The 12472-nt window shown below is 36.3% G+C and overlaps 2 protein-coding genes across 2 annotated transcripts; both read left to right on the forward strand.

The window, feature by feature from the left end:
• The first annotated feature begins 1231 nt into the window (after window positions 1-1231).
• On the forward strand, window positions 1232-4827 carry LOC114738423 (hydroxyacylglutathione hydrolase cytoplasmic-like). The gene is made up of 7 exons (XM_028926473.1): window positions 1232-1296; window positions 1599-1721; window positions 2250-2411; window positions 3223-3301; window positions 3485-3598; window positions 4010-4186; window positions 4423-4827. The coding sequence occupies exons 1-7, from the start codon at window positions 1232-1234 to the stop codon at window positions 4495-4497; spliced, it is 795 nt and encodes a 264-aa protein (XP_028782306.1). The 3' UTR covers window positions 4498-4827.
• Window positions 4828-6461: 1634 nt separating this feature from the next.
• On the forward strand, window positions 6462-12189 carry LOC114738424 (E3 ubiquitin-protein ligase RNFT1-like). The gene is made up of 9 exons (XM_028926474.1): window positions 6462-6598; window positions 6762-7541; window positions 8158-8234; window positions 8351-8519; window positions 9037-9125; window positions 9221-9385; window positions 9491-9568; window positions 10784-10887; window positions 11747-12189. The coding sequence occupies exons 2-9, from the start codon at window positions 6878-6880 to the stop codon at window positions 11850-11852; spliced, it is 1452 nt and encodes a 483-aa protein (XP_028782307.1). The 5' UTR covers window positions 6462-6598; window positions 6762-6877; the 3' UTR covers window positions 11853-12189.
• Window positions 12190-12472: the final 283 nt, after the last annotated feature.

The raw sequence follows: 12472 nt of genomic DNA on the forward strand, positions 1-12472 counted from the left end.
TGTTTATAAATATACTCCTCCGGTCCTAATTATAAGACCCAATTGACTTATTTGAGGAAATTAAGGAAGTAAGTTAAGTTGGTTATTTATAATAAATAAGTGTTGTCATTCCTAAAATATCCTTGCTAATTAAGTATATTGGCTAAAACTATCATTATTAGAAGGATTATCTTGGAAAAAAATGCATAAATATAAGAGACAAAATGGATTAGGGTCTTATAATTAGGACCAAATAAAAAGTCAAATTGGGTCTTATAATAAGGACCGGAGGAGTATTACATATCTAGTAATTCTGCACAGAAATTAAATATTTTATGAACAATAATATTACAAAAAGCTCTCTGTCTTATATGTATCCTATGAAGTGCAAAAAGGCGGGCTAATGACTTTGATAGTCAAAATAACATATTGTTAACGACTTATAAACAATGTTTTTTTAAAATAAATTTTGTGTTATATATTAATATTTGCCCTTCATGATTTTCATAAGACACTTCAGCTGCATATTTTTGATACTATGTCTTTCCCCCTAAATATTCAAATTTTTTAAAGTCAGTCACGTTTTTATTATCTTTTAGCTCATATTATATATATATATATATATATATATATATTCTTTAAATATTATCCTTTTCTACATCACGTCACAGTTTGAGTCTTAGATTATCTCTGTCCTATTTCACTTTCTCTAATTAATATAAAGGAGTCATAATTTTTTTTAAAGTTGTCAAGATGTTGATTAAAAACTTTTTTTTTATAGTATAATTTATACTATAAAAAGAAAAGTCTTATATTTAAAATTGGAGGAGTATATTATTATCCTGTAAAAAAATGCAGACGTAATAAAGGATGAATAGTAATCAATACTGATACAGTACTACTATCTCAAGTCCTAATTATAAGACACAGTTGACTAATTTGGGGAGATTAAAAAACTTAGTTAAGTTAGTTATTTGTAATAAATAGGTGTTGTTTTTTCTAAAATATCCTTTCTAGTCAAGTTTGTTATCTATAACTACTATTATTAGAAGGATTATCATAAAAAAAAGTGGATAAATATGAGAGACAAAATAGATCGAGGTCTTATATTTAGAATCAAAATAAAAATTAAATAGGGTCTTATAATAAGAACCGGAGGTAGTAGCTCCTAGGAAGTAAAAGGTTATCCAAGATATTGGTTCTTTTGTGATTTTTTTTAGAATTAATGGCTTTATGTATAATTAATGATTATATGACGCCCGAAATGTTATTTTTCCCAGGATTTTACAGAGTGCTAGCGTCCTCGGAGGCATTACAGTTGGTCACTCCCTCCACGGTTCTACTGCCTGCGCGCCACTTCCTTTGCTGGGGAGAACCATAAGCTGGAAGCGGGGTTTTCGTGCAATTCCTGCTAAGACACTATGAAAATCTATCACGTCCCTTGCCTCGAAGACAATTATTCGTACCTGTAAGCCCGATTCAACGCGCCGTCCAGTTTCTTATCAGTTCCTCGAATCCTGACCAATATATACACCGCTTTCGAGTTCCTGTTTTTCTAGGTTGTTAAATATATCTTTTATTTAGTTTTTCCCTGTCAATATTTGAACTGGGTTTTGCAGGATTGTCGACGAGGGTACCAAAGAAGGTGCAGTGGTGGATCCTGTAGAACCGGGGAAGGTTCTGGAAGTTGCTAACTCCCATGGAGTCGATGTCAAGCTTGTCCTCACCACGCATCATCATTGGTAATGTAACTATTTCCCCCCGTTTTAAGAACAAACATACCTTCGAGTGAGCATATATCCCGCTTATTCTGTACTGGATCGTCGATATTTTGTCGCGGATGTGTAAGAGTTTTAAATTTCAGTGGATATAATTTGATTAGGCAGTTTAGTTGGGTCCGGCGACTGTCTACTGCAGGAACTAATTATCAGTTTGCAGTGCTCTGAGTCGAATCCTCAATTAATTCAAGAAATTAAGTACCTGGGAACAAATTTGGTTCGATTGGCTCTGGCCAAAATTGGTGAAATGACAACTCTTCAGATGTTCATTTATTATGTTAGGTTTGATCTCTTTTATGGATTTTAGTCGTTAAGCTCAAGCTGTTGCATACATTAGCTTCTACTCTATTAGTTATCTTCTCAGTTGTTCTGCCACGTGTAGCATTTTGAGTCTTGATATATGCATTTTCTTGTAATTATACTTGGGTTAATGAAAAGAGATGCAGAATCTTAACGGACGCAAGTTCTCGTTTTGGCGTTATTATTTATCAGGGATCATGCGGGTGGGAATGATAAGATAAAGCAGCTGGTTCCTGGAATCAAGGTTTATGGTGGTTCAGTTGATAACGTGAAGGGATGCACTGATAAAGTTGACAATGGTGATAAGGTCTCCCTTGGGGCTGATATTAGTATATTGTCCCTTCACACTCCTTGGTATGGTTGCTGGCCTTGTTAATTGCAGATTGCTGTTGGACACACACAGATACACGAAAGACCCAACAGTGGAGGGTTTGTGATGTGATTTTTACTGTGCTCTTCTGGACAAGGACTGCACCTCTATTGTCTTCCCTTAATTCCAATTGAAATGACTACGGTCTAACTTCCATTTGTATAACATAATAGTGTGGTGCTGGAAAAATCATCTTGTTAACTGCTTAGCATAATATTTGAACGCAGAAAATCGTAATCATGGAGAATATCATGTCAGTCATTGATGAAGGGAGCTATGCCCTTCGTAAAGTATATATGTTTTTTGAGTGTGTGGCTGAAGAACAGTGTGATGCTTGCTGCTAATTGTTTTTTAGTATTGTCAAGTTCTCTCTTTCTGTGTTGGTGGTCCTCACTTTTTATTCCAGAATTTATTCTGGCAAGACTGTCTGATGCTGAGTTTTATACGACTCCAACGTGCCCCTAGAAATGCATTATCTGGCTTCGCTGGCCATATCAACAATTCAAATACCATTCTTTTGTGTTATTGATGTATTTATGAATATTTAAATAGCCAGCCCAACTTCTGCGCTAATGCATGAGATTTTTTTTCTTTAAAAAAAAAAAATGAACATTCACTTCAATGAAGAGTAAAGTGGCAGTACTTCTTGTCCTGCTTACATATACAATGATAGATTATTTGACGACCAAAAATTAGTCATAAATCACGTTTGATGTTGTTGAATCTCGCTTCACCATTCCTTGAAACACATTTCTGTTTCTTCTATTAACATCAGCCATTTTCTGACCTTCTCAGCCACACCAAAGGCCACATAAGTTATTATGTTACTGGCAGAGAGGATGAGCACCCGGCCGTTTTTACAGGGGATACGCTGGTAAGCTGAGTCGTCAATCTCATCTTGCTATTAAATGAGCTTATGTGAAATCTATACCAACAATCAAGAGCTTAGAGTCAGAGTATGCTACTAGGTTTTTATATCTTTGTCCATGTAATGCATGGATTATGAAGAATTTATTTCGAAGTCTCTAGATTTATTTTGTTATTTTTTTGTTTACAGTTCATTGCTGGCTGTGGGAAATTTTTTGAGGGAACTGCAGAGCAGATGTACCAGTCACTCTGTGTGACACTGGGCTCACTGCCAAAGCCAACCCGAGTTTACTGTGGCCATGAGGTGCGGATCTTCCCTTTAAACTTAAAATATTCTTTGAAACATATGCCATTATTCTCTCATAATTTAAAATAAAGTGTGAAGTTGATTTTCTCTTTAATCTAATGAGATTAAAGGAATGATTTATTTTGATAGGAGCGAATTTGTTGAGGAAAAAAAAATCTCTTTCTGGATCTAACAATTCAGAGAATGATGCAAAAATATATGGAGTTTCTGGTCTTAGGTTAAATTGATAACGCAGCTTAGTTTAGGGGTCAAAAACAATTTAAATGGAAGGAATGGGTGGTCATAGGTTGTTTTGCTGGAGTTTATGCTGCTGCAATTCACGATGCACCCGAAACAACTTATTTAGAGTATCTTTAGCGATTTTATAATGTTCATTGACATGAGAGTTTAAATTTGCTTTTACTTCAGTACACAGTGAAGAACTTGCAGTTTGCTTTGACGGTTGAACCAGACAATTTGAGGACGCAACAAAAATTAACATGGGCTCAGAATCAACGGCAAGCCGGGCAACCGACTATTCCCTCAACCATTGAGGAGGAGATGGAAACCAATCCGTTCATGAGGGTCGATCTACCTGAGCTTCAGGTTTGTCACACTACCATCTTAATTCCCATCACCTTTGAGAAGAAGAAGAAATATTCTATTGTCGGATATAAGAAATGGAATGGATGTCTTTCCTATTTATCACAGTTCTGCATTATAATCCATGCATACGCTTGGATACCTACTACTTATGAGTCTTTCATTCCTTTGGTCTTCCTAAATCCTAGTATTTTGACATCTAAAGGCAGAAATGATATTTCAAATGACAACCATTTCAGGAGAAGGTGGGGAGCAAGTCTCCCGTTGAAGCTTTAAAAGAGATAAGGAAGCGGAAGGACAACTGGAAGGGCTAATGGATTATAGAACTGCACGCCGATGCTTGTATTTTTCCTTCTCTCTTCCGTCCGTATGTATGAACGAACAATGAAATGCAGATCATGTTGCTATTTTGCGTTGCCTGAACCAGCCTTCTCATCTGCTTCTCATCACATCGTTGGTGTAGATTTTAATTAGCTCTTTGGTCTGTGTATATTATGTTGGTTTGTCCAAACAAGTAAGATGTTCTGTTTCACTCATGTCATTGGCTTCTGAACTCGCGATCAACACTTATCTCCTCTAGATTCTCGTGAGATTGGGAGAGCGAAGAAAATAATGGCTGCTTCTTTTTTTGTTGTGGTTCTCTTATTCTGTTGTGTCTTTGCTTTCTGAAATGAGGGCTGAGAGCAAATGTCGACGTTAATGGCAAAATGCTTGTCGCAGTCACCGGGGCGGTGCCTACAAAGTCGACAAACGAGCAATCAATTAATTTTATAAGTCGAAAGCATAGTTTTTACTAAACTTATAAGGTCCTTGATATTTTAGGCTTATTGTTCAATAGTTGGCAACTCGTTAATCATCATTGTCAATGAGTTGTCATATTTATGTTTTGGATCAGTTGGCTGAAAAAAAAGGCATCAGTTGGTTTTGAGATATACATTTAATATCTGATGATGTGCTACTCGAACTTCGTTAGGTTATTTAATTCGATGATGGCTTGATGAGTTGTTTTTCTTTTTTCCCAAAAAATAAAAGAAATGGCCAATTTTTTTTATTTTCTGATTATCAAGAATTGGTTAGGAAAAATCGTTACTAAAAACCAAGGAATTTGAAAAATTACAGATGAGGATTTGTTCGTAAAAATTGTCTTCAAAACTAATATTATTATTATTAAAACCTATAATAATATTGTAATCGGTCTTTATTTGTAATTTTTCATATTTTAAACTCTTTATTTGTAATGGTTATTAATATAATTAAAATTATTCTTTCAAACCTAAGAAGTATCTTTCCGCAAGTTGAGTGACAAATATGCCAACAAGAGTTGGTTAATATTACGCACACTTTCTATCGTCTTTATTTTATTGTAATTTAGTTTATTCTTTTGAAGTTATTTTTATTTTCATTTGATTTATTCTTGTGAAGTAATTTTTCTTTCATTTATTTACAAATTGTAATGGGGGTATATATTCTTTCATTTACAACTTCCACATCAAGGTGTTCAACATTCGCACTTCTATTATTCAACACTTAAACATTTGCGGTTCTATTTCTCTTCCGATTCTAAATATAAAACTCATTTTATAATGTAAATTAGACTATAAAATAAGTGACAGGAGGAATATTATTTAACGCTAAAACACAACAACAATTTATCTGCTCATTGCAATTATATAAAGCTCATATCTTAATGTAAATTTACAGCTTTCATCATAAGCGACATTTATAAGTGACAGATTTATTATTTAACACTGATACAATAAAAATGGAAGACTTTTTTCCATTTCAAATATTTAACACTCAGAAAGAAATTTACAAGCTATTGACGCTTTATCACAGGCAAAGTTTACGGTTGAGTGGTGACAGTTCAATTACTTAATGCTAAGACCAATAAAATTAGCAACTTTCACTTCAATCATGTAACAAATACTTTAAAAAATTTGCATAAGGATAATTTGGTAATTATATGATATTTACTTTTGTTTAAAAAAAAAGACCATGAATTTTTATCGTAATAATTTTACATGTTCACGGTGATTGGAAAAGAAAAGAAAAGAAAAGAAAAAGAGAAGGCAGCAGGTCATGGCTTTCCATCCGTTGAAATGGCGAACTGGGGAAAAGAGCCTGATAATGCCTCTTTAATAAACGCGTTTCTTTATCGTCCACCACGCGACAGACTTTTAATTATTTCCCCTCTTATTCTCTCACGTCCCAAACCGGCACCCTCCAAAATACTAATAATTAAACAAATAAAGCGGAGGTTTCAGGCTGACGCCTTCCCGGCCCTTTGACTTTTCTCCCCTTCCTGCTTCTCCTCCCTCCCCCGGCGCTGCTCCAGCTTAAATTCTCTTCCCCCGGCACAACCCTGTTCACATTTTCCCAAACTCTGCTTTGTTTTTCTCTTGCTTCATTCGTCAGGTAATAGTTCTCTGTTATTTCACTGCTTCCTTCCCTCGGTTATCTTTGGATTTTTCTTCTTTTTCAGCTTTAACGTAGTTTTCACGCTCTCCCTCCATAAATTCTGTTATCCTATCAGGCCATATTATCGGCTTAAAAAAACTATTTCACTTTTCTATACCAGTGATCTCCGGGAGCAGAAACTCCTCAAATAGAATATAAGGCTACAAATAGCTGGAAAAGAAATAAGGATCAAGCAGGAGGCTAACTGAGTATTGGTAGTTTAATCTTGCGACGAAGATGGAAACATCGGGTGCTAATTCAGAACAATACGCCATGTCTTCCTCCTCCTCATCTTCCACTGTTGGTGTAAATAATAGTAACAGTAATAGCACTGAAACCTGGTACGGGATGAGGTTAGCCCCTGTCAGCCCCTTCCGTTCTCCAGTTTCCTTGCTATTAAATTACGCGGGCATTCTCCACTCAAGTTCGTCAGCTCGCGATTCAGAGGCCACGACAGTCAACAGCGGAGTTACCCCGTTGGAAATACGCTCTCAGCTTCCTGAGTCTGGCACCGCGTGCAGTAGCAGTGCTGGTGAAGTTTCGATACGGATAATTGGGGCTGCAGAACAAGAACAGAGTGTTGCGTTAGGTTCTTTTTCTACTACCTCTCTAAATCAGCTTGGACAAGTCGATCACGATGATTTGACGAGAAATAGAGGAGGAATGCCCGCACTGGATGAGGGTGCGGAGGATCGCAGCGGAAGAGCCCCCTTAGTGTCTTCAACGACACCGGCCACTAGTGGACAGGTGGATGAAAATGTCGGAAACGCCGCGGAAAGCAACCATGGGGATTCATCCTCTTACCAGAGGTATGATATTCAGCAGGCTGCTAAGTGGATTGAGCAGATTCTTCCTTTCTCACTGTTGCTATTGGTTGTTTTCATTCGTCAGCACTTGCAAGGTACTACTCCTGTGTATCTGTTCTGTGTTTTTTATGTTCATTTTGGCTTCATGCTCCTTGAACGCTGCAACGGAACCATGAGAAATATGCTTCTCCCTTGTTTCTTTTTACTGATCATGTGCACTGTCCCATTGTAGAGATTATGACTAATGGATAGGATATGCTAGACTTGATGATATGGTTGGACCATATTTATATATAATTTGTGTGGTATGCTTTCCTCTGTGGTGTCCTTAATGATTTCGCATTCAAATAGCTTGGCCGTGCTAGAAGCCTTATCTAAATTGTTCTCAGGAATTGTGCTTGGTCGAATGATGGTAGGAAAGAGAGTTTGTATGCCCTTGCGAGTGACGGAAACTATGAAGTTTTTATAAATTAATATCGGCAGAGCCCATTGTATTTAGGTTTAAACTGCGTGGTTAAAGGGAAAAAAGGAATGAGTGGGGGTAGAAAAGACAAAAGATGGTTAGGAGAGAAGGTTTTTGAGGATCATCTAGACTGTACCTGTCTTTTATTTACTGTTCATCCTAATTGAAGGCATCACTGTGACATTGCCAATTTGTAATTTTGATTCTTTCCATATGATATGTTGATATTTAATTCTGGGAACTTGCAGGCTTTTTTGTCACGATTTGGATTTCAGCTGTGATGTTCAAATCAAATGAAATTGTTAAGAGGCAGACAGCGCTGAAGGTGCTTTGCCCAGATTTTCCAAGTCTATTGAACTTTTCCCCCTCCAATTAGTTACATGTGACTCCCCTTTCCCCTCTACAGAGAAAAAGAGGTTCAATACAATTTCTATTTTGCAGGGAGACAGGAGAGTCTCAATTCTTGTTGGCATCTCTGTCGCCTTCATGCTTCATGTGATGTGCATTTACTGGTGGTATCAAAGTGATGATCTTTTATACCCGCTGATCATGGTTCCTCCAAAATCAGCACCACCTTTCTGGCATGCTATATTCATCATCTTGGTTAATGGTATGTGTTTATTTAGTACCAAAATCCAGCATTTTACCCAAATAGAAAATTAGTATGTTTTTTTTTTAATTGCTATGCTATAGTTATAGTAGGTATCATTATATGTAGTTGGCATGAAATGTATATCCATAACATATGATTAAGTTAGAAATTCAAGCTTCTCTTCAAGTATTTTGGCCTCGACTGCTCATCCTTGAACTGACCAAGACCATTTCACCTGAAGAGAACCCAAACCTGTGGGTACTTCAATATGCACGCACATGTTTGATATATTTTCAGCATCATATTTCAGTTATGTCCGTTCTGTGAACTTTTATTTTCAGCCACTTGCTTGCTGCAGTGTTTGCTATATTTTTTGGCTATATAGTCATGAGCAATATCGTTTTGAATCTCTTAAGTTATATCTCCATGCTTTAGTTTTGTGTTAGTTGACTGTTTCAATGTGCCTTGACATATTTATAGTTTTGTAACCAGAAATTTTTCAATTTTGTTAGTCACCATATTTAATGACTTTCAGATACACTAGTGCGGCAAGTAGCAATGGCTTTCAAGTGTTTGCTGCTTATATATTACAAAAATGGAAGAGGTCACAACTTCCGCCGCCAGGTGAGCAGTAGCCTCTTTACTATTTCCAACAAGCATGTATTTTTTAACTATATTTTGCCTCTGCAACTAACTGAAAGCTGCTAAATTATTTCAAGGGCCAAATGTTAACTCTGGTCGAATATTCATTGCTGTTGTATCGTGCCTTGTTGCCTACATCAGTTTGGTACCGTTTTTTCTTAAACAAGGATTATGGGAGTCTTTTTTCATCACTGACAACAGGATTGTATTTAACTTTCAAGCTAACATCTGCTATTGAGAAGGTACATTTTCATTCTCAGATCAGGCTTCGTAGTGCCATATGTGTAGATATTTCAGTATGGTGCTAACTTAATTCCATTCTCTCTATCTTCCTATGTGCTTATTAGGTTCAATGCTTCTTCTCTGCCTTAAAAGCATTATCAAGAAAGGAAGTTCATTATGGAATATATGCCACAATGGAACAGGTAAATTTGCCCATTTCTGTATACCGTATTAACCCTGGAACTGTGTTACATTTCGATTGTAATTTACATCTCTCCCCCTCCTTTGCTACAATGTTTTGCTTCTTCTATCTATTCATCCGTCAGAGAAATGGAGAATTTCTTGCATACCCGTGTCTTCGAAAAAGAAAAAAGATTTTTTTTTTTTTTTAACTTCTTTAAATGCATTAAAATTACTTGAAGCTTGGTTTTCCAACTACAGATCCACTAGATAATGGTTGGTCCCCACCATTTTAAGGTAGGTGAACTAAATAATTCAATGTTTCAGCCATTTTGCTTTGTTTAAGTATTGTGTTGCAATACCAGTATAAAATATTACACCTAGAGGGAATCACAATATTTGTAATTTGTGAACAATATAATTTCTTTTAGGTTTCGTTCAAAGTTTTTTTTTTTTTGGTTCTCTCAATCTTTTTCCACACATTTCATTGGGTTCCCTACAACTTTTTTATTCCCGTGGTAGAGAAGTAAGTACCTTCATCTAAAAGCTTTTAAATTACTATCTGTCCCGTGCATTGCATCAAGTGTCATAATGAACAACTTCATATTCAACCATGTGTCATGAGGACGATGAATAAGAATTTTCACTGTTGATGGTGGGATGATTGTGATTCATTAATGTATAACTCAATGGAGACCTTTTATGTGGTTATATATTTGCATTTACAGCTGATACTGCCAGGTATCACTTCAGATTAATAGATTTCTGTTTTTGAAGAAAATGAACTGGAAGCAAAATTAAATAAACTTTTTACAGTATAGAGCATGTCTATGTGCCATACTTTATGAAAATTTCTCTAGTTATATGGGTAACGGTGTGTTTTGGGAATCTTGAGCTTGTCCTGTGAAATTGGAGCAAATTTCCATCCTGTCCTCTTACGTTTTACCAGCTAAGGGATGTAAAGCTTTGTTGTAAATTGGCAATGTGCCCAGTTTCCAATTTGTTATGTCTTTGGCTGAAGAAAATTAGAAATTTCAAGGATTCTATTGCTGGCTTATCTATGATACTCAGTCGTTGCCAGGATTTATTTTTATGGGATAGGATTGTCTCCTCTATAGCTCTTGAAGTCGGCACTTTGATGGGTTTAATAAAGTGACCTGCGGCAGGCAGGGTGTTGTTCCATTTATCAAAGTGGTTTTGTTGCAGTTGTCATTTAAAATTCTGAATTATAAATGCAGGTAAATGCTGCTGGCGACCTATGTGCTATATGCCAAGAGAAGATGCATGCTCCAGTTTTGTTGCGTTGCAAACACATCTTCTGTGAGGAATGCGTATCAGAATGGTCAGTCATGATTCTGTTCTTCATCAAGATCTTCCAAAATAAAAGTTGCAAGATGTTAAAAAGTAATAAACTCATGTTTTTTTTACCAAATAAACTCATCTTTTGAAGCCAATAGCTAATAATTGTTTAGGGTAAACAACAACTAGGTAAAAGTGTTTCTTCATTAGATAAAATTGAATGTGTTAATCTTGGTTGATTATGTTCCATTTTAAAACGACTTTGGCCACCTTTTTTGAGGCAGGCTTAAACTCCCTCCCTCGTTTCTTTATGATATTCATAATCATAATAACTACGATAATGAGTTTTTATTGGTACTTCTGGGGGGAAATTGAGTCTTTTAAAAAGAAAAAACGAATCGAACCAGCGGGGGATGGTTAGAGGGACTAGAATTTTCTGGAAAGGGCAATCTGGTCTACAGCCTACATGTAGAAACTTCCATGCGAAAAGAACATATGCTATATCACTGTGCATTCACTTGGGTTTTCTTAGTCTCATGGGTAGAACGGAAGCACTGACTTTTGTTGATTATGGACCACAAAGCATGGGCACTTTTGGAAAAGAGCCATGTCCATATGGGGCACATGCAAGATATTCGTGTTAGGCAAACATGATGGAACGCTTAGAATTTCACGCAGATATCTTTTAACATGATGGTGTTTGTGCTGGTGTTGTATTCTTTTCAATGGCCGGGGCTCCTAGAAAATAGAACTTTGATTCTTGCCACTGATTCATCAAATGCTTAGCAATGCTGATGAAGATAAATGAATGAGATATATCTAAATCTAAATTGGATTCTATTTTACTCGTAATCATAGTTATCTCTCCTTTCTTGACGAACAAAACGGCACTGACTCTTCAGGTTTGAGAGAGAACGGACTTGCCCGCTATGCAGAGCATTGGTAAAACCCGCTGAACTACGGACCTTTGGAGACGGATCGACAAGTCTAATTTTCCAGCTGTTTTAGGCTCTCTAAGTGTTTTTCAGGTTGGATTATCATTTCACCCCGCATTTTACCTACAAAATGCCCTTACTTTGTTCTATGATTTGAGAAGTTTTCTCATCAATGGCTGCCCCAAAAAATCAGACTGAAGGAAAGCATCATAAATATGGTTCACATTTAGTACATAAGCACATGTTCGATTGTTGTCATAAGGTACGATGAGCAAGGGGTTTTTGCTTTGCTGCCAGATACTGAAACGAAAGGATTCGCTCTCCTGATATTTCCACATTTGCCAAAAATCATGATGAACACAAATTTGTTCATAATATTACATCCCTTCGAAATTTAAGTCCAGCCTTTCTCCCTCGCCATATTTTTGTTTATATATATGCTTTCACGGGGATTGTGCAAATATGCTGACCAGTTCGTTGCTGGCTTGATGCATTTTCGAGGGCTGGCATTGCTCTTTATTTCGAGAAATATGTTTACGGTGTTCGTCAATATTAATAAATGGTAAATCAATGTTGATGAATGATTTAGTTTATATTAATGGTTTAGTTGGTTTGAGACCAATTATGCCTATGGGTACCAATAAGCAGGTATTTAGAAAAGTAACTGGAACGGAACTTAAATACCGACAAAGA

This window comes from Neltuma alba, unplaced genomic scaffold (genome assembly GCF_004799145.2).
Source record: "Neltuma alba isolate B1F8T4 unplaced genomic scaffold, ASM479914v2 tig00013590_pilon, whole genome shotgun sequence".
Taxonomy (NCBI): domain Eukaryota; kingdom Viridiplantae; phylum Streptophyta; class Magnoliopsida; order Fabales; family Fabaceae; genus Neltuma; species Neltuma alba.

Excerpts from the sequence above, each read along its gene's own strand:
- LOC114738423 (XM_028926473.1), top strand. The coding sequence starts at position 1,232 with ATGACGCCCGAAATGTTATTTTTCCCAGGATTTTACAGAGTGCTAGCG. Across the intron at positions 1,297-1,598 it reads GCGTCCTCGGAGGCATTACA|GATTGTCGACGAGGGTACCA; the intron begins GTTGGTCACTCC and ends TGGGTTTTGCAG. Across the intron at positions 3,599-4,009 it reads GAGTTTACTGTGGCCATGAG|TACACAGTGAAGAACTTGCA; the intron begins GTGCGGATCTTC and ends CTTTTACTTCAG.
- LOC114738424 (XM_028926474.1), top strand. The coding sequence starts at position 6,878 with ATGGAAACATCGGGTGCTAATTCAGAACAATACGCCATGTCTTCCTCC. Across the intron at positions 9,386-9,490 it reads TAACATCTGCTATTGAGAAG|GTTCAATGCTTCTTCTCTGC; the intron begins GTACATTTTCAT and ends TGTGCTTATTAG. Across the intron at positions 9,569-10,783 it reads TATATGCCACAATGGAACAG|GTAAATGCTGCTGGCGACCT; the intron begins GTAAATTTGCCC and ends TTATAAATGCAG.